Consider the following 21,842-nt stretch of genomic DNA (forward strand, 5'->3'; position numbering starts at 1 on the left):
TAAGACAATGCGTTTCTATTGTTTAAGCCCCACCGTGTTTGATATTTTGCCAGGGCTAGAAACAAATGCACTCCTCAAAATCACCTCAGATGGAAAATAAGCCAGTTCTTGGTGCTTTTGGCAAGATGACGTGAGACATTAAAATCAGGCTAAGATGTTACAGGCAGACGAAGCCACGTAAAATGAGAAATGGAGGGGTTTCCTAGGCTTGCTGGAGAGGGAGGAGAAGTTTGTATGCAAACAATGAAACTACCCGAGGAGTTTGCCCTTTATCCTTAGAACAATGAGAAGCCCCTGGAGGCTCCTGGAGCGGAGGAAGGAGGAAAGCCTCGTAATAGGCCAGTCAATCTCAGAGCAAAGGGCGGGGAAACAGGACAATAAGAAAATCCGATAGGCCAAGGAAACTAAAGGGTGTTAAAAATTCCAACTTGTATGGAGAGGCTGTGGAAGTGGAAGTAAAGGAAAATGATGACACGACACCTCCCAAAACGTCTCCCTGATTTCTCCTGCCTCACAAAATGAACATCATCGTAGATGTCATTCATTCAGCATTTATTGAGCACCTACTGTATGCTAGACACTATTCTAGATGCTGGGAATACAGCGGGGAATAAAACAAAAACCCTTGGCCTCGAAGAAGGAACATCCTAACCTGGAGAGAATAATAGACATAATATTAAGCACAGGGCTTCCCTGGTGGCGCAGTGGTTGAGAGTCCACCTTCCGATGCAGGGGACACGGGTTCGTGCCCTGGTCCGGGAGGATCCCACATGCCGCTGAGCAGCTGGGCCCGTGGGCCATGGCTGCTGAGCCTGCGCGTCCGGAGCCTGTGCTCCGCGACGGGAGAGGCCACAACAGTGAGAGGCCCGCGTACCGCAAATAATAATAATAATAAGCACATTATCTAGAAGGAAAGAAAGCTAAGTAGCATGAGGCAAAAGGGCAGGATAAGGAGGACAGTGCAGCTTTAAAGGGGCAGGGGGTGGGTGTCTTGTTGAGAAACGGAATGTGAGCAGACACCTGAAGAAGGTGAGGGAGAGAAGCCTGCAGACCACTGCGAGCGGGTGACCACCATCCTCCTTCGCGCGGTGACGGGTCATGCTGCGGGCATAATTTCATTCCCTCAGTAAAGAGTTAATTAAGCAAAAGGAAATAAGCCATCGTTTCATGATCCCAATCATTAAAAAAAGAGCAGGGACAGAGCTTTACTTATTCACTCTAATGTCTAATAGTATGTAATTACTCAATAAATGTGTTGAATCAATTAATTCATCCATAATCAATAACTTATTTAAGTTATAAGAACCAAAGACATTCCCCCTATAACTTCCCCATAAGTGCGAAACTTGATACAATTTGTCATACAAACACTAGATTGGAGAATTTTTTAAGACGTAAAGGTACCACTCATAACGTCGTCGGAACATTATTTCATTTTTGCATTTTCCCTTCCAGCACTTATCTGTATGCATAACTTATCGTAGGTGTGATTTAGTATTTTGTAATCATAAAATTTTGAGACTGGGCTTTTTTCTACTTATTGTGTTGTCTTTATAATTGTCACTGAGAGAGGATGCACAGGGTCAGTTTCAGACTGCCAGAAAGCAATGTTGCTTCCAATCTCCCTGAACTAGAGAAGTGCCCGTAGAAGACAGGCTCCATAGCTCAGTGGTTAGAGCACTGGTCTTGTAAACCAGGGGTCGCGAGTTCGATCCTCGCTGGGGCCTCGTGTTCGTTAGTGCTATTTTTTAAAATCGTCCTGTGTAAACAAGCACCAAAATGCAAAGTGATTTCTGTAAACGTTACTTCTGGCAGGATTAAAAGTTACTCCTGAAATGCAAATCATGAGCATCCTTACTGTGCTTTAGAAGTGACCCGGAAGAGAAAATCCTGGAATGCAACAAAGAGCAGGAAAAAGAAAAGAAAAGCGGTCCTCTGCGACTCAGCGCTACCCGGACCTGCGGCCCAAGAACCGGCAAAAGGGAGGCGCGAGGCTCCACCAGCTAGTTTTCAACGCCCTGCAGACTCCCAGCACTGAGTCACAAAAGGAAAATGGGCGGCCGGCGCTGGGAACTCGACCTCCGGCGGGGCGCGCGGGGCGTGCGGAGGCGGTGCTGCGCTTGCAGTTACGCCGCTCGGCCAGCGGGTGGCGCTGTGGCCAGGCTCCCACTCTCCTGTTCCCGGCCGGCGAGTGCACCTTCCGACACTATTCCCGGGGCTCAGAGAATGGCCAGCGTGGCCTAGACTGAGGCCCGCGCTGCGATGACACGTGGCAGCCCTGGCTTCGGAGCCCAGCCTGGCTCCAAGGTCCTGCCCCCTTCGAGAGGAAGGGGGAGCGATTCATAAAAATAGTCTCGGGCGGTTTGGGAAGCCAAGTTTTGCAACTGGTTTCATTTCTCCGTTTTTTCCCTGAATTCCAGAATGTCGCGTGACAGTAGGGTCACGAGAGCCTTTTCTGAATAAATGAATTCTCTCCACCCAGGATTTCTTGATAAAGGATTGTCTGTAAAGTAGCCACTAGTCACATGTGGCCACTGAGTGCCTGAAACGTGGATATTCCGGATTGAGATGTGCTGAAAGAATAAAATACACATTGGATTTAGAAAATTTAGTACCAAAAAAAAAAGTGAACTGTCCCATTAGTAATTTTTAATTGATTACGTATTGAAACGATAATACTGTAATATATTGGATTAATTAAAATAAGTACATTAAATTTACCTATTTTTTAATGTGGCTACTAGAAAAATTGTAATTACATGTGTGGCTCCCATTTGCAGCTTTCATATTTCTGTTGGATGGTGTGGGTTCAAGGAGCCAGGGCCCTGTGACCTTGAGTTCAAGGTTAATTCTTAACCCGTGCTCACACCAGGTAAACCTTTCATCTCTGGGTCTCCCAGAGCCAGTACTGTGCCTGGCAAGCAGTAAGCATGGCATTGGTTGAAATGAAATCACATATCTCCCCAACGTAATCTAAAACTCCACAAAGAACAAGAGAATGTTTTTGTTTTTTAACACCTTTATTGGAGTATAATTGCTTTACAATGGTGTGTTAGTTTCTGCTTTATAACAAAGTGAATCAGCTATACATATACATATATCCCCATATCTCTTCCCTCTTGCATCTCCCTCCCACCCTCCCTATCCCACCCCTCTAGGTGGTCACAAAGCAGGGAGCTGATCTCCCTGTGCTATGCGGCTGCTTCCCGCTAGCTATCTATTTTACATTTGGTAGTGTATATATGTCCATGCCACTCTCTCATTTTGTCCCGGCTTACCCTCCCCCTGCCCCATGGTGTCCTCAAGTCCATTAAGAGAATGTATTTCTTAAAGTGGGTTAGTTTTCAGAATGATGTAACTGTAAGAATTTCTACCTTGGCTTGCAAGATTTTAGCTCTGGAAAAACACACATGCTTTTGTTGGTTAGTTTACCCTTCTATGGTCTGGATATCTGCTGCTAGGAGTGCTGGGAGACAAGTGGTCAGAGTGCCTTGAGAAAATAGGCCCCATTTATGCAGGAAAAATATACATAATTATCACATAAGGGGCATCACTTCATTGGCGCTGAATGCCTGTTTGCAAAGCCATTTCAAATCCTCAAATACCTTAATACCAAGACTCCTTACCCTGGCTTTACATGGTCATCAACTAACAGAGTTAGTAAGAAAAAGATGAAATCCAGTCCCATCTCCCTCCAGCCATTCCCAGTCCTCATGTTTCATCCCCTTCCCCCTCCTCCTGCCGGTTTCTATAAAGAACAAGCACATGCATGTGTGCATTTTTCTGAACCTTTCAACTCCTCAGGCTCTAAGGAAGTTGAATACATGTTGGCTATGACCTAGTGGTTGTTTTCTCACAGTCCTACCCCTTCATGAAAGTTCACAGGCATTGCCAGCCATCTTCCAAAAAATAAAGCCACTTTGCCGGAGAGGAATACCCTGCCTCTCCCTCAGGTTCCCAGCATTTCAGGGTACCTGTTCAGTACCCTTCTCTAGACCCGCTATCCTCCTGTTGAAAAGCTGTGTTCAGAAAGCCTTGAATTTGATGGATGTTGTCCTCTATTTTAACAGATGAATTCTGAGCACCTTTCTCTCAGGGCTCAAAACACTTTCCAGTGTTTAGGACTCTGCTCTTTCACTGCTGAGGGTGCAGGTTCAATCCCTGGTTGGGGAACTAAGATCCCACAAGCTGCCCAGCATGGCCAAATAAATAAATTCATTAAATTAAATAAAAGCATGACCAAAAAAACCCACTTCCAGGCCAGAGCCTTTTTTTTTTAATTGAAGTATAGTTGACTTACAATACTGTGTTAGTTTCAGGTGTACAGCAAAGTGATTCAGTTATATATATACATTTTTTTCAGATTGTTTTCCATTATAGGTTATTACAAGATATGGAATATAGTCGTCTGTGTTATACGTAAATCCTTGTTGCTTATCTAGTTTATGTATAGCAATTTGTATCTGTTAATTCCATACTCTAATTTATCCCTCCCCACCTTCTTTTCCCTTTGGTGACCATAAGTTTGTTTTCTGTGTCTGCGATCTGTTTCTGTTTTATATATAGATTCACTTGTATTATTTTTTTAGATTCCATGTATAAGTGATATCATATAATATTTGTCTTTCTCTGCCTAACTTCACTTAGTATAATATTCTCAAGGTCCATTCACATTGCTGCAAATGGCAATATTTCATTCTTTTTTATGACTAATAGTCCATTGTGTGTATGTATGTGTATACATACACACACACATATATATATACACATATATATATATTATATATATCACATCTCCTTAAACCAATTGTCTGTTGATGGGCACTTGGGTTGTTTCCATGTCTTGGTTATTGTAAATAATGATGCTATGAATATTGGGGTGCATGTGTCTTTCCAATTAGAGTTTTCATCTTTTCTGGGTATATGCTCAGGAATGGGATTGCTGGATCATATCGTAACTCTGTTTTTAGTTTTCTAAGAAACCTCCACACTGTTATCCATAGCGGTTGCACCAATTTACATTCCCACCAACAGTGTAAGAAGGTTCCCTTTTCTCCACATCCTCTCCAGCATTTATTATTGTAGACTTTTTAATAACCAGTGTGAGGTGATACCTCATTGTAGTTTTGATTTGCAGTTCTCTAATAATTAGTGATGTTGAGCATCTTTTCATATGCCTGTTGGCCATCTGTATGTCTTCTTTGGAGAAATGTCTGTTTAGGTCTTCTTCCCATTTTTTGATTGGATTGTTTGTTTTTTTGATATTGAGTTGTGTGAACTGTTTGTATATTCTGGATATTAACCCCTTGTCAGTCGCATAATTTGCAAATATTTTCTCCCATTTCATAGGTTGTCTTTTAGTTTTGTTGATGGTTTCCTTTGCTGTGCAAAAGCTTTTAAGTTAGATTAGGCCTCATTTTTTAATTTTTGCTTTTAATGCTTTTGCCTCGGGAAACTTAGCTAAGAAAATATTGCCATGACTTATGTCAGAGAATGTTTTGCCTATGTTCTCCTCTTGCAGTTTTATGATGTCATGTCTTATATTTAGGTCTTTGAACTATTTCAAGTTTATTTTTGTGTATGATGTAAGGGTGTGTTCTAATTTCATTGAGTTACATAGAGCTGTCCAGTTTTCCCAACACTTGCTGAAGAGACTGTCTTTTCTCCATTGTGTATTCTTGCCTCCTTTGTCATAGATTAATTGACCATAGGTAAGTAAATTTATTTCTGGGCTTTCTATTCCATTCCATCAATCTATATGTCTGATTTGTGCTAATACCACACTGTTTTGATTACTGCAGCTTTGTAGTATTGTCTGATGTTTGGGAGGGTTATACCTCCAGCTTTGTTCTTTTTCCTCAGGATTGCTTTGGTAATTCTGGGCCTTTTGTGGTTCCATATAAATTTTAGGATTATTTGTTCTAGTTCTGAGAAAAGTGTCATGGTTATTTCGATAGCGATCACATTAAATCTGTAAATTGCTTTGGGTAGTATGGCCATTTTAACAATATTAATTCTTCCAATTCAAGAGCATGGGATATCTTTCCATTTCTTGAATCATCTTCAATTTTCTTTATCAATGTTTTAAAGTTTTCAACATATAGGTCTTTCACCTCCTTGGTTTAGTTTATTCCTAGGTTTGTTTGGGGTTTTTTTAACACAATTTTAAACAGTTTAGTTTTTTTTTACTTTCTCTTTCTGATATTTCATTGTTAGTGTTAAATACAACAGATTTCTGTGAATTAATCTTGTATCCTGCTACCTTGCTGAATTCATTTATTAGTTCTAATAGTTTTTGTGTGGAGTCTTTAGGGTTCTCTATATAGAGGACCATGTCATCTGCAAATAATGACAATTTTACCTCTTCCCTTCCAATTTGGATACATTTTATTTGTTTTCCTTGTCTGATTGCTGTGGCTAGAACTTCCAATACTATGTTAAATAGAAGTGGTGAGAGTGGGCATCCTTGTCATGTTCCTGAATTTAGCAGGAAGGCTTTCAGCTTTTCACCATTGAGTATCATGTTGGCTGTGGGTTTGTCATACATGGCTTTTGTTGAGATATGTTCCCTCTACCCACTTTGGTGAGAGTCGTTATCATGAATGGATGCTGAATTTTATCAAATGCTTTTTCTGTACCTATGGGGAAAATCATATGGTTTTGTCTATTCTTTTGTTAATGTGGTAAATCACATTGATTGATTTCCATACGTTGAACCATCCTTACAACTCTGGAATGAATCCAACTTGATCATGTTGTATGATCCTTCTTATGTATTGCTGGATTCAGTTTGCTAATATTTTGTTGAGGATTTTTGCATTTATATTCATGAGATAGGGCCAGACCCTATTTTTGCCACACATCTTTGAAGAAAGATTGTACAGGGAAAAAATGAGACAGAGTGAGCTCATATATTCTTTCCAGAGGTTAGATCCAGTCTCCCTGAACTGCACCAGGATTTTCAGCCATCTTTCAACAAAATGATGCAGGATGTAAGCCCTCCCATCTTTATGTTGATATCTTCATCTGAGAAGCTAAAAGTGTAAAATATCAGGGTTGGTCAGACCCTGAAATTCATTTCTATCCTGGAGAGTGTGTACAGAGAATGTCACCTGCCATTTCAGTAAACAAAGGATGTTGTGGCTATAAGCCGTCAGCCACTGCAGCCTCCCCCGACAGTGCAAACCTGAGGAGAATTCAGGTTGGAGAAAAACAGGAGACTGGCTCTAGAGAGTTAAGGTGCATACCTAAGGAATAATTTCAGTAAGCCCAGACTCTTGCATCTTCCCATACATAGAAAAGCACTAAGATCTTTAACTTGAAATGTCTCTTTGTCGTGATTAGCATTAATCTTTTGATGTTCAACCACATGTTTTTTGTTTGTTTGTTTGTTTGTTTTCAGCAAAAACTCCCATATATCCTGGCTCCTCCCTTACCTCTTTGGAACAGTCCCTCAGAGCTACCTGAGGGGCTGCTATCCTGTGCTATAGTCCTCAGTAAGTCTGCCAAATAAAGTATAATTCTCAACTTTTAGATTGTGCGATTTTTTTCAGTCAACTAGAGTGTTCATAAGAGCTACAAAGGTAGGCAAAAGTAAAGAAAAGCAAAACCATGAGACAGGGCAAAGGAAGGTAGCTAAGAGATGATCTAAAAATGATCTTCAGAAAGTGATGACCAGTGTTTTGCATCTTTAATAAAGACAAAACAAGAGGAAGAGAATCAGAAAGGCTTGGTGTATTTAGATTAGGTTAGGTTACCCAACAAATGGAGTTTGCTAAAGAAACAAAATGGAATCTACTTCTTTGGAAGTCTAAAATAACCTGTCCAGGACATGTCCAACCTCATCTAAAGCAAGGATCACGTGACCTCTAAAAGTCCTTAACAACCCAGGCATTTTTGTTTTTGTTCTGCTTAAGTCAAATTGCCTATACCGTTCTGGACGCTTTGCACAATTTGGAGAACTTCTTGAAGACAGGGGTCATCTCCTCTCTTAGCCCTTTCATTCTTCAAATACCTGGTTAAAAGCTACCAACCCTCATTGAGGCCCCTCCAGAGAGGCAAGTTCACCGGAGGTTGACAGGAGCATTGGCTCAAGTCCAGCTGAACAATTCCCTGCTCCCTGGCTGCTGTGGTCTAGGGCACATGGCTTAACCTCACCAAGCCTCACTTCCCTCACCTTCAACATAAGTTATGTGGCAACACATAAGAAGCAAGGTTTTGAGGTTTCAGATAATATAATATATAAACTTAGCACAAAATAGGTATGCAAAAAGTAGTCACATTTATTATGTTATTTGCCAGGGCAAAATAGTAGGTGCTGGAGGTACAGAACAGGACCTAACCTTATTCAGACCCTGATCTTTAAAGGGGGCAAAGGAGATGACCATTTTAGAGGGGCTCTCCGAGCTCAAAGAAGCTTGTCTATTGGAGCAAGTGTTGATTTACTACCTTAGGTCACAGGCATTTACAAAGCAAAACATAAACACATAGTGGAATTCCAAGCAGGTTTGCAGACTAGTGCACATGAGTAGCCAGGTGCCCTGACAACATGGGGTTTGGTCTCCCCGGAGAAGCAGACAAGGAGCATCCGTTTAGGTGGAAAAATTCCCGTGGACAGGACAACCGTGCCGCCTAAATCAAGCTCTCTCCGCCGGTTCCCACCTCCACCCCCGGCTTCCCATGCGTCTAAGGTCACCTTCAGTAGTAGCAGCTTCCGCGTGGCAAGGTGGTTCTCTGGGCACTCGTCCCCTGACCTGTCACCGTGACCGAAGAGGCAGAGGGACACTTCTGCCAGCTCGCCTCCACTGTGCCGACTGGCTGCCTCTGCCTCGGGGGCATCTCGGGCTCTTCCTCCTCTTCCCCTGGGGGCCTGGGGACCACGCTCTGGCTCTCTGCTTTTCACCAGACCTTGGAAACGTCTTCCTGCTGCTTGTGGGAGAAGCTGGCTTCTTGGATGAGCCTTTCTGAGATGAAGTCCGGTCTGGACTGGAAGCTAAAGTTGCATTGGACAGTTTTCTAGCAGCTTCCTCGGACTTCTTCTTTAGCAAGTCCAAGACCATTTCTGGGAAACAAGCGTTTATTTAGGAGAAATATTAGTTCTGGAAAGTAGCTCGAAGAATCCTATGGAATCCTATGCCCACTTGAGGGTTCTTGAATATAAATTCTTTTGAAGTTAATATGTTTAATTCCCTGGCCTTGATCTAAATAGATTACTTTGTAATGGGATCACTCCAGAGATGCATGGCTCTAGAATAGTTCCCTTAAGATACTGTCCCTCCCTTGTAAGTCTTTCCTGACTACCCTCCCGGGGGGAAGAAGTTCTCACTCTGAGGGCCTTCTCAGTCCCCTGGGCATGCTTCTAGCCAGAAGCTCAATGCTATATTTATTTCTTCATTTGCCTGCACTACATGTCCTCCTCTCCTTTGATTCTAGACTCCTACAGGTCAGGTTCACTGCTGTATCCTCAGGGATTGGCACAGGGACTGCCACAAAGTAAGTACTAAATGAATGAATGAATACTTGAACGAACAAATGAATGAAAGAATGAATGGCAGCAGAAGCATGTGCTGCCCCCTCTCACCCTGGTACACAGAGGAGACATACAGACCACAGGTAATAGTCCTCAGTCAGAGGATAAGCCTTAGGTGAGGAAATAAGACCTGCCACCCCGGGATTGCCGCTGTTTGCAGAGGGCACTGTGCCGGCACCTGGATGCCAAGGCCTGAGCCTAAAGACAGAGAGGGACTCACTAGCAAGTGGCCTGAACTGGACCCGCTTACTCTTGGTTTTCACCGGCACTGGCTTGTACTTGCGCTTGCCTGGAGGTGCTCGCCTAAAAACAGAGAGAAAAAGTGAGGATACAAGACTCTGAAGATGGAACCACGAAATTCCGGTCACCAAAAGTCATACATGTGCAAGAACTGGGTTCAGCCCTCCCTTATCCATAGGGATGGGACAGATGTAACAGGAAATCTGCGATGAGCTCAGACAGAGAGGAGAAAGGACATGGACATCACAGGGACACTGTAGTGAGGCACTTCGGGGACAGTGTAGTGAGGGGGTTGGAGCATGGGCTTGGCAACAGAGAGAATAGGGTACAAATCCTGGGGACCATGGGCAAGTAAACCTTGCTAAGTTTCGATTTTCACTTCTGTAAAATAGAAAAAGTAATATCACCCATCCTCACAGGGAGACGAGGAGGATTAAATAAGAACTGTGTGCTTGGCACACCATAAGTGATTGACATATAATTTTTTTAATTCTTTTTTTGTTTGTTTTTGTGTTTTTTTGTGGTACACGGGCCTCTCACCACCGTGGCCTCTCCCGTCACGGAGCACAGGCTCCGGACGCGCAGGCTCAGCGGCCATGGCTCACAGGCCCAGCCGCTCCGCGGCATGTGGGATCTTCCAGGACCGGGGCACGAACCTGTGTCCCCTGCATCAGCAGGCAGACTCTCAACCACTGCGCCACCAGGGAAGCCCTAAATTATTTTTTAAATGAGATTTTAAAAATCGATTGGAGCAGTGCTCAGCACATACAAAAGTGATCCCCTTTAAAGAAAATCTCTTCAGATACTCATGGCATGGCCCCTTAAGTAATGGCAGCCTCTCTGCCTCCTAGTATTCTGATTCTCAAACTGCTGTCCCCTGGGTGCACCTTCTGAAACAAAAGGGACTTTGCAGACTAGGAACACTCCCAGCTAGTTGGTGGTAAAGCTGAGATTCAAACCCAGCATCCAGGGTCTATGATTCTAAGGGAAGGGCAGAAGGAAAAGATGGAAGGGGGAAAGCATACGTAAATAAACCAACTGCTCCTTAGAATGCTGGGGAGAGTGCATTTAGTGCAAAGACGGGCTAAAGAAGTAAGCAGAGCAGGATCTGGACCCACTGCTACAGAAGTCTGTACAATTCAAGTCGTCATTATAACTGAAGTGAATAGGTAGTGCTGAAATGACTGAGCCAGAAAGAGGAATGCGTTCCTATCCTCTGTCACGTCTTACTAGCTCTACCTCGGGCAAGTGATCAAAGGTAGCTAGGCTCAGTTACCTAATCTGTAGATTGAGGGTGTTACCCTGTCTCACTGGGATTCTGTCGGCATCAAATGTCAGCCTGCACACACAGCACCCAGCACAGTGCCTGGGACACAGAAATGACTCCCTAAATGTCAACTGAGAGAAAGGTGCATGAGAAAGGGTGTCTTCCGCGTGGAGCAGCCCTTACAGTTGCTTTATGATTGATCTCTCATGCCACTAGACGTAAGCTAAATTATCCCCCAGCCAAATCAGGAAACTGTCAAAGGAAAGAAAAACGGATTCACATTGGAAACCTGTTGATAGAAAGAACAGAAAACTCCCCACCCAGGCACCTTCAGCCTCTGGAAGCACTTTAAAGACCCTGGGTTTGCTTCATCCCTCAAGCACAGGAGATCTGCATGGAGTAGACCCAGCAGTGGAGACAGCCAGTCCCTAATTCACCCCTGACAACCCTGCACTCCACCAGGAGAGTCCCTGGGCACAACCTCAGGGACTGAGTCTCTTCTGGGAACGTCTGAGAACACCAAACCCAAGCCCAGTTGCCAAGGGGAGCTGTGCTGGGCTGGGCTTCTGAGCCCTCACCAGCAGCAAATGTACTCTGAACACCACCCCAGATATGGTAACAGACGCCTCACAGGGAAGTCTTCGTCTGCAGGTCTACCTTCAAGCTGATTCACGGGGAGACTTTCTGGCTTTGGGTAAGAATCCTGAGATAAATCCCGCACACTGCCCAGAGCTCTCAGGATGGATACACTGCATCACTCTCCCAGGGACAGATACGGACACACCTTCAACAACCTCACAAATGGGAGTCTGTAGTATGGCTTTTGCCTGATGAGTTGAAGGTTGGTTAGTCTCTGAGAAAGGTGGGCAGAGAAGCAGAGTTAAACATCGTAGAGTCTACCAAGTGAATAAATCCTCTCACTGAATTCCAGGAAGGATCAGGCGGAGACACTGAGAAACCTGACAGTTTTAGATACAGCTCCCAGGGATGGGTCCCAGGACCTCACAGATACCAAAACCCACTGGTGCTCAAGTCCCTTAAGTAATATGGTATGGTGTTCAGCATATAACCTACGCATTCTCCATATACTTTAAATCATCTCTAGATTACTTATGATACCTAACACAATGTAAATGCTATGTAAATAATTGTAAATAAATATAACTGCTATGTAATTAGTTGTAAATATTACATAAATAGTTGCCAGGGCATGGCAAGTTCAAGTTTTGCTTTCTGTAATTTTCTGGAATTTTAAAAAATATTTTTGATCCACAGTTGGTTGAATCCACAGACGTGGAATCCATGGATACGGAGGGCCAACCGTATGTGCCAAAGACCAACCCATGGGATAGGGTGGCAATATCTACTCAGGTGGGCAGAGGTGTACACCCACTGTCAGATGATCCCAGACAGAAGTCTCCAGAAGCATAAAAAAAAAAAAAAAAAAGACAGGAGCCACAGGTCTGGACTAGTCATCCTAGAAAGGCTCAAGATCCTCATTTCCAACCACAAAGAGACCATTTCCCCAATATTCCATAATTCCTACAGATGCATTGTCCTACACATTTGTCTGCCCAATCTGCTTTTTTTTGTTTTAATGTATTTATTTGGTTACGCCGGGTCTTAGTTGTGGCACGTGGGCTCCTTAGTTGCAGCTCACTGGCTCCTTAGTTGCAGCGTGCATGCGGCATCTAGTTCCCTAACCAGGGATCAAACTCGGCCCCCCTGCATTGGGAGCTCAGAGTGTTAACTACTGCGCCACCAGGGAAATCCCAGACCAGTCTGCTTTGCATCTAAAAGAAAGATACGCTCCGTTGATCATATCTGGTAATTCTTGGGGAGTGAGGACTGTTTTTCTGACCTGCCATGGCGATAAAGACAAGCTCCAATCACCTGAGAAGAAAAGGTAACCCAAGCCCCACCTCGATGGGTCAACAAATTTGTAAATGGTTCCATGCGGTGTGTAGGCGCTTGGGTAGGAGGTGGCCAGGAAGTAGAGCTCCCCTGATAAAACAGGAACAGGCCATCAAGGACAGGACACAAGGCCGGGCCAAGACAGCTGAACACACAGAAAATCATCACCAGGGGTTGTGGCCCTGAAATGCGTGAGCCCCAGGAAGGGGTCCCTGAAATCCTGACTGACAGTGAGGCCTCAAGGTCTGTGAGCTCCCCAAAGAGAAAGTTCATCTCAGCCCCCCAGACCAGCTTGGGGTGTCCCCCACCAGAGGCACGTTTCTGTTCATGTTCCCTGAGCCAAAGGGCTTCTCATCTCATTTATCACCTCTTTGCTTTCAGAAACTTCACCTCAGTGAGCCTCCCTCTCCCTCCCCAGTTCTCCACTACTGATAAGGAGTCTCCATAAAGCCCAGAGATAGGCAAGCCACAGGCTGAGGACCACTTATTAGATACTTTATATTCTATTACCCCTTCCTTACTGTGTTAGTCCCCCTTCCCCCATCTCACCGTGTCCTCCAACTCCACCTTCTTCAGTCTTGGGTTCCTTATTTCCTGTGACACCCTCCACTCCTCGGCACCCCCTTGGTCTTCTCCACACCCCACAGAAATCACCTCCACCCACTGTCTTCTTCATCTCTTTTACCAGGGGTCCCTTTTTCCTCCCATTTCCTCATGTTTGAACTCCAGAAAACACTGCTCCCTTCTCATGGTAAGTACCTCATTCCACCTCGTTTCACGGTTCCCTGTGAGGGACAGTATAGGGTTTATGAGCCCAACTTTGGGTAGATAAAACTGAGTTTGAAATCTGCTAACACCCATTACCATCTGTGTTGTCTTGGGCAACCTCTCCACCTGGGTAACCCTCGTGTTATTTATTCACTTGTAAAAGGGAGATAAGAATATCCTCCCTGATTATTAGGTATTAAATGAGAAAGTATTCAGTCATCGGCAGTTCCTCTTACTTCCTTATGTCTCTGTTCCCTAAAGCCTGGCACCGTGACAGTTTTGTGAGCCTGACACAACTTTTGTGCTATCGCACTGGGTTTAATGCACTTGCTGTTGTGTGACTTACACAAGCTCTCTCTCAACCTTATGGAAGGAAATGTCTTAGTAAGGTGCAAATTGGAAAAGTCTAGAGCTTTAGACAGCTCTGAGCTAGTTAAACAATCTTCTTCCTTGAATTCGTGGAGAGCAGTGACTAATGTTTCTCTCAGGCTGAGTGTGAGACCGATGTTCTTTGCAGAGGTAACGCACACAAGGTAACAACTGACTAATAGACTTGGTTTTGTGTATTGACAAACTGTATTTATAATCTTCCCCTTGTAAGGGGGTCTGAGGACTTAGGACAAACCCTTCCCTAGAGCCAGTTTGCCCCTCTGATTAGAAACCCCAGGTACTATCCAAGGTGATGCTGACATTAGATCAATGAGGTGTCTACCAACTGTCTTCATGTGCACAGGTCACCCTCGGGCAAGGGTCCCTCCAAATCACGCAAACAATTTCTGGTCTAAAAGGAGAATTGGAAACCCTGCGTTGCTGCATATTCCCTACACATGACTACAGTTGGTGTAAATTATATGTTCCAAACATGCCATAGATTTGGACATGCATGTATTTTCAGGGGAAGACAATGCTAGAAGTGAATTTCATTTGTCGGGTCTGACATTTTTAAAAAATGTATTTTAGGGCAAAAAAAGCCACCAAAAAACTATAACAGGCCATGTAAAGCAAAATGTATGCAATGCGAATTTACTGCAAGCTTTGTGACCTCAGCCAGTCCTCCTGAAGATGTGCTTCAGTGACTGACATTCAGAAATCCAACCCTTCAGAACTCAGCCACGGGTAGCCCCACACCCGCCACTCACTTACTTATTTACTCACTCGTTTATTTGTGCCAGCTGTTGGTTAGAAGAACTCAGGAAATAAACTGTAACAACAGTGAAGGCAGAGCTCTGGTGCAACTAAAATGTGGCTTATCTCAAGCTGGTGACTAATAGTAAAATAATGAAATAAACTGAGTTCTAAACAGGTCAATAATGGGAAAGACTATAACACACGCAGAAAATCTGAATCACTCTTTGCAAAAACACAAAAGCAAGCAACTCTGGAAGAAAATAACTTGCCTCGGGGACAGCCTCCCTGGCTTTAGGGAGCCATGGCCGCTGGGCCTGCGCGTCCGGAGCCTGTGCTCCGCGACGGAAGAGGCCACAACGGTGAGAGGCCCGCGTACCGCAAAAACAAAACGAAACAAAAAAATATTCATCCTGAACTATCTATTCATAAGCTAGCTGAGAGGAAACGGTGCAGCTGCTGACTGGTTTTCTTTATGTCCAATTCAAGTGAAGCTCCTGTACAGCCACCCGTGGCTCAGAGTGGAAAGTGGGAAACCATCAAGGCTTTGGTTTACACTTGTAGAGTCCTGTGTCTCGAAGGGACCCCTAAGAGATCATTTTATTCTCTTCCTTGCCTCGAAGCATGGCTAGGTGCAGTGCCAAATATCGGAAGGATCACAGGCCTTGTTGCCACTGACATAAACAAAATAAAATTTTAACTTTCAAATTGACACATAACTTATGTAAAGCTGAAATTAAAACCTCATTTTCTTATTTCAAACTTTGAGTATATTTATTAAAGCTGAGTCCCTCTCTCTCTCTCCCTCCCTCCCGCCCGCTCTTATGTGCACGCATGCCTTGCTTTACTGATGCCCTTAACAGATGCCTAATCTCTCTAGTGAGTAGCCTCCTACCTAGCTGTCTACCCTTTTCTCAGATCCCTCAGGAAAGAAATTCTCCCTTGTTCATTCACAGAAGTTGCCTAACAAGCTGTTGGCAGCGTCAGGAAGAGCCCAGCCCAGCCGGTGGATCATCAGAGGTACCTTCTCTCAGGCAACACCAGCAGGATAAACACCCACTGCCTGCCCCACTGTTGGCCCTGTCCACGTTTGTATAATTGCAGATTAGAATAAAATCAGGAAGGAAGGAGTACATGCACCTCCTTCATAGTCAAAGAATTGAAAAGACTCCAGTGTAGACCTTGGCCTGCCCTGCACAGTGAGCTGTGCAGTTCAACAAAGAAGGGGTAAGTCGGCATAGTCAATCTGTTTCCTCATTGGTGAAATAAACGTAACAATTACATCATGGGGGTGTTGTGATTACTAAATAAGATTTTAAAATGTAAAGTGCTTAGAACAGTATCCAGTACATTATAAAAGATGACTAGGGCTCCCCTGGTGGCGCAGTGGTTGAGAGTCCGCCTGCCAATGCAGGGGACACGGGTTCGTTGCCCCGGTCCGGGAGGATCCCACATGCCGCGGAGCGGCTGGGCCCGTGAGCCATGGCCGCTGAGCCTGCGCGTCCGGAGCCTGTGCTCCGCAACGGGAGAGGCCACAACAGTGAGAGGCGCGCATACAGCAGAAAAAAAAAAAAAAAGGTGACTAAATGACAGTGAAAATAGAAAAAGTGGTAGTTGCATTTTCAATAACAATAATAAGAGTAATAATAACAATAGTAATAATAATGATTATTATGATAATAAATGTTCAGTTCACAATGCCTGTGATTATCTAAGTTCCTGTAAGCAGAAACAGAATAACCTTGTACGTTTGTTACCTGCTTCATCTTCAGCAAAGGAGATGATAAGTTTGCCGTATGTGCTGATCAACCCTGGGAAGGCACAGGACTCAGTGTTGCCCAGGCAAATGTCCTGTTTCTCCCATTTCTTGGTTTTTCTATCTTCCTGCAAAGCCATAAGTCGACTAGATGAAAAGCAAAACCTTATATTTTAGGAATCCATATTTCCACCCTGCAGGATATTTTTTCCTCCTAGAATCAAGGAATCCTTGACTATCAGGAGTGAGTCTCCCATAGGAGACCAATAACTAGCTTCCCTCAGGAATCAAAAAAGCTGCTGCAGAGATATTTCGGTCACCCACTTGCCCTAGATGGGGAAGTTCACTCGCTATTATAAGAGGAGCTTGGTGCTCTGTGAAGGTTGCACCACTACAAAAGACTAATCTAATTTTTATTAACTGGTTAGTTGCTCAACACCTCTAAGCCTCTATAAAATCTATCAATCTATAAAATGGGGGATGGTAAGAGAATTTACCATAGGCAAGCATTGTGAATGTTAAATAAGATAATATATATAAATATCTCACTAAGTGTCTGGCATATAGTGAGGGCTCAAAACCCAGTAACTGGGGCTCAGCCTTACTCTCCGCTCTACAAGAACTCTCAGTCCCTTCCTTCGGGCAACCACACAGGGGTCAGTCTATCACTTCTTCATGCTCTTTTCAATCCCCTAACTGTCTATATGGGAAGAGAGAGATAAGGCAGAAAGGAAAAGGAAAAAAGGCAGCATGGTAGAGTGAAAGAGCAGGAGTGTGGGGTCAGTTAGAACTGAGCCGTTCATCTGACCAGGCATCAGTAACTTAACGGCCTTGCGTCACAGCTTCCTGCAAGGATGAGAATTCCCATGTTCATGGTAAAGGACCTGGGATCTAATGGTCACGCAATAATCAGAGGCTGCTATTATATTTAATATACTGATATTATCTAAAATCATTTCTCAAACCCTTATGGCTGCCGGCCTTTGCTTAGCCTCTGTAAACTCAAGCAAGCATGGTTCCAGGTATAACTGTAAGGTGGGTGGCTGTAGCCATGAAGAAGCCATGGACTCAAGAAGCTAACTTGGGTTAACCTCAGTAATCAACAATGACTCCTTTATCATCATTATAAGCTAGTAGGTCTAAACCCAGGAAAGCTCTCCTATATCATCTCAGAGGACTGATGGGCAACATTTTGAAACACAGTACACAGCTGCAGATTCTCGTGGGTATGCCTCACCTCTCCGATTTGGGATCAGCTTTGCTGGGATCTGCCCGAGAAAGCTTCATCTCACTAATCCGAATCTTTTCGACCCTCTTCTTGCCCAGGCATGAATAATAAATATAGAACTTGCGGCTGCGGTGGAATTGGGGATGAAAAGCCAACCCCAGGAAGCCTCTCTCATCCCCCATCCAGGGAGTGATCAGCACGATGCTCTTGAGGTCCAGGAAGGGTTGCTCCAGGCGACTCCCATCAGGCAGATAGACCCCCACCTGCTCGGCCACGAAGAGGCGATGGGTGCCGTCCCCAGCGTGGACCATGGAGACCGGGTGCCTCAGCCCGCTGGCCACAGGCAGCCCCGAGGGTTCTCGGCCACCACCCCCAGGTTGCGGTTGAGATGGTCACTCCTCAAGACGTTAGGGAAGCAGTGGTCCTTGTCGGGAAGGTTGAGGAGCCATTAGAAGCGCGCGCCATCCTTTTCATGGGATTCCTGGAGGCGGCGGTCATTGGTGAGCAGAGAGACTGCGGAGCGGCAGTTAGAGTGGAATGCAGAGCAGTAGTCAGAGCAGAGGTCGGGAAGGTTCCGGAGGGGCGTCCGCGGGTTCTCAGCATCATAGCGGTGGGCTGCGCAGGGCGAGCACTCCTGGAAAAGAAGAGGCAGCTCAGCCCCAGCGGGCAGACGGACCACGGTGGAGCTGGAACCAGTTTTTGAGCAAACAGTGGGAAAAAAGATCTGGGAAAGAACCAGGATTCTGGAGCTCCTGTTACCAACTACTGGTAAAGTTCCTCTCTGGGACCCAAATTTTCTACCCAGTTAATGCTTCTGAAAAGCAGAAAGGAAAAAGAAAAAATCCTCATATTCACTACACCATCTCTAGCATTTTAAGTTCATTCTTGACATATAGAGTTTTATTAAACGATCAATTTTTTCTAAAAAAGAGAGGGTACCAAATGTCTCCATCTTGCCCTTTATCCTAAATGCTGTATCTGTAAGATTTAATTTCTTTTTGCACATCTGAAGCAATGTGGTGAGGGTTTCACATTTGTTGAATCTCAGTGTTGGATCCGTAGTGTTAATTACTTAATTTTCTGTGCTTTTCCGTATGTTCAAAATATTGTATAATTGAAAAATAAAATGATCAAAATGAACACGCTACATCATTCCCAGGGATTAGGCATCTAGCAATTTCTTCCCTTATTTATTAAAAATATTGAAGTGTTTAATATACAAAACACCATGCTGGGAGCCACACAAATTTAACTTGTGGCTCTGGGGCCATATGACTGCTCTTCACAAACATACAAGGACTGTGAACCAAAGGAATATCTGCTACTTGGGCCTCCCTGAACTATAGCGTTTTCTAGGAGGAAAATAGAATATTGTGGGCAGACAACCAACTCTCAATAGTGACGAAAGGCAGAGGCAAGTGAGATGAGGAAAGTAAGAAAGACCAATTTAAAGGGGGTAGTTTGGGGCTGTGGAGTAGGGCAGGGTCCTCTGGCCCAGAACCCGCTTCTGATCACTGATGCCTCCCCCAGGGCCGTCTCATTCATGTCTGTTCTCTCATCACTTTAACAGAGGGACCAGCAGCGTTTCTCAGATATGTTGAGTTCCCCATTCTTTCTTATTTCAGCCCTGATGGCAGACTGCAGAGTGACTTCTTGGTTATCAGAAAGAGCAGAAGAAAGAGCCCAGAGACTCACAGCATCTCTCCCTGGGCTGTTGTCTGCTTCTATTCAGGATACGTGTCAGAGCTGCTGACAAGAAGCCATATGAACCGCTCTGAGTCCCTGGCTGAGCTGTCCACCCCTGGGGAGTAGAAAGAAGAGAGATGGAAGACAAAAATAAGGGTGAAATACCCAGGAGCAAAGGAGGCTGTGGACATATAATCACTACCATGGCACACTCTTATGCAGCAATTTAGAGTCTGCACAGTTGCCTTTACTCAATCAGCTCAGTAACTATCATTTCTCTGTCTTAGAAAATGAAGGCCCGGGCTTCCCTGGTGGTGCAGTGGTTGAGAGTCTGCCTGCCGATGCAGGGGACATGGGTTCGTGCCCCAGTCCGGGATGATCCCACATGCCGCGGAGCTGCTGGGCCCTTGAGCCATAGCCACTGAGCCTGCGTGGCCGGAGCCTGTGCTCCACAACGGGAGAGGCCACAACAGTGAGAGGCCTGTGTACCGCAAAAAAAAAAAGAAAAGAAAATGAAGGCCCAGGAAGAGTCTCTATTGTGTGCCAAGCACTGTCCTCTGCACGGGGGCTATGACAGTGAGCAAAGTGCACTAAGGCTCTGTTCTAATGGACCTTACGCTTGCCCCAGGTTAGAGAACCATTGAGTGGCTGGGCCAGGGCTGTTGTGACTCTACTTTGGCATGGTGTGATCAAAAGGGCACGAGACTTGGAGCCTGAGCCTCCGGATTTGTGCCCTGACACTGTTTGACCTTCAGTAAGTCCTTTAAAACTCCTGATTCCTCATCAGTAAAATGGGGGTCCTAGTAGCTGCCTACAGGATCATTGCTGGGAACACACCACGTGTGCGGGGGAAGAAAGAGGGAGAATAAAGTTGTGAATTTTAATAGACACTTGTAGCTTATTCTTTTTTGTTTCATTTTTGGTTTTGTTTTTAATTTTATTGAAGTATAGTTGGTTTACAATGTTGTATTAATTTCTGCTGTACAGCAAAGTGATTCAGTTATACATATATATATTCTTTTTCGCATTCTTTCCCATTATAGACATGTGTAGGTTATTCTTATTCCTCAAATTCTTAAAACTGGAGAGCTGTTGAATTTGGCTTTCTGAAACCTCACCCAAAAGGGAAGGGGGAGGCAGGAGAGAGGGAGGGAAGAGACATTTTTATCAGGGGAATATCTCAGAAATTAAGAGTCTCGGTGCTGCTCATAAGAGCCCAGCTTCTGCCCAGATGGTTTTCCCAGAGTTAATTCTCCAGGAAACAGCCAAGGGGTGGAACCCGAGGTAAGAGAGGACAGCCCGGAGCGATGCCTCACAGGTGGCTGGCTTCTGTGCCAGCCTCTGCTATGTTCCCTTCACTGGGAGTTGGGGTGGCCCGTTGGCTCTGGAACCACAGCAGGAGAGCCAAGTAATTGTGCTGACATGCCCAGGCGGGTCTCAGATCAAAGGTCTGCCTGGATTTGCTGTGTCTCACCCCCAGCACATCATGAGAACACTCCTCCTCACAGCAACCTCTTTCACCTGCTCTCCAACACAGACTCTCCCCTGTACCCCTGAAGCCCTCTTCCCACAAAGTCAGTGCGTGCAGTCTGCATCCAGCGTGGGTTCGGGCTGAGACCTACTGAGGTGATGTCTGCCAAGCATGTGGGTTTTGGCTACTGGAGAGCCAGGAGAAGCAGAACCTCTGAGTCATTGCCACTCAGCAGCTTGAAGCTCTCCTAGGCCAGGTCTGGAAAGCTGGGGAGAGCCCCCATCATCACACCAGAGACCCCCTGGCACAAATGACCAGGAAGAGGGCTGCATCCCCACGGATGCCACCACTTCCCCCATGTGCTCTGGGAGCACCACAGGTGTGTGCTGTGCTCAGCTCTCAGAGCCCTGCAGGGAGGACCCAGACCATGGCTGCCCAGACAGCTCCATGAAGAATACCAATCGCATTCTTCTGGGGCCTGAGAAAGCATCCGGGCCTGCAGAACCCCAGAGGGAGAGCTTTGGGAAACGTGTGGAAACCAAACTCCACCTCAGTGTGTCTGTGCAGAGCCCAAAGCCCCAGGTGGAGGCAGCTGGCAGGTGAGCAAGCTTCTAAAGGGCTTTTAAAATACAAACGTTTTTGTAACTAAGAGAAAAGTCAAGGGGAGGGAGTCCTTAGAATGATCCCTGGGGTACTGTTCAACATCATACCTCGTTGAATGTTGCTTTTTAAAACGTAATACAGCATCAGTAATTCATTGGTGGCTGTGCTGATTCCACGGGGTTGTTTGCTCGAAGTTCAGATAATGTCATTGCTCTGGAAGGCTTGGGCGGGAGGAGCTACACTTGGACCAGCTTC

General features: G+C 45.1%; 1 protein-coding gene across 1 annotated transcript; it reads right to left on the reverse strand.

Annotated features, from left to right (window-relative positions):
- Nucleotides 1-8,756: 8,756 nt before the first annotated feature.
- HHIPL2 (HHIP like 2) lies at nucleotides 8,757-21,474 on the reverse strand (the record flags this gene model as incomplete). The annotated part of the gene is given in 8 exon segments (XM_082833625.1): nucleotides 8,757-9,061; nucleotides 9,750-9,832; nucleotides 12,959-13,040; nucleotides 16,601-16,746; nucleotides 17,837-18,180; nucleotides 18,183-18,275; nucleotides 18,279-18,513; nucleotides 21,443-21,474. Coding segments are annotated over 8 exon segments (1,320 nt in total).
- Between the last annotated feature and the right edge of the window lie 368 nt (nucleotides 21,475-21,842).

Source organism: Leucopleurus acutus (assembly GCF_964270905.1).
Source record: "Leucopleurus acutus genome assembly, chromosome: 2".
NCBI classification, from domain to species: domain Eukaryota; kingdom Metazoa; phylum Chordata; class Mammalia; order Artiodactyla; family Delphinidae; genus Leucopleurus; species Leucopleurus acutus.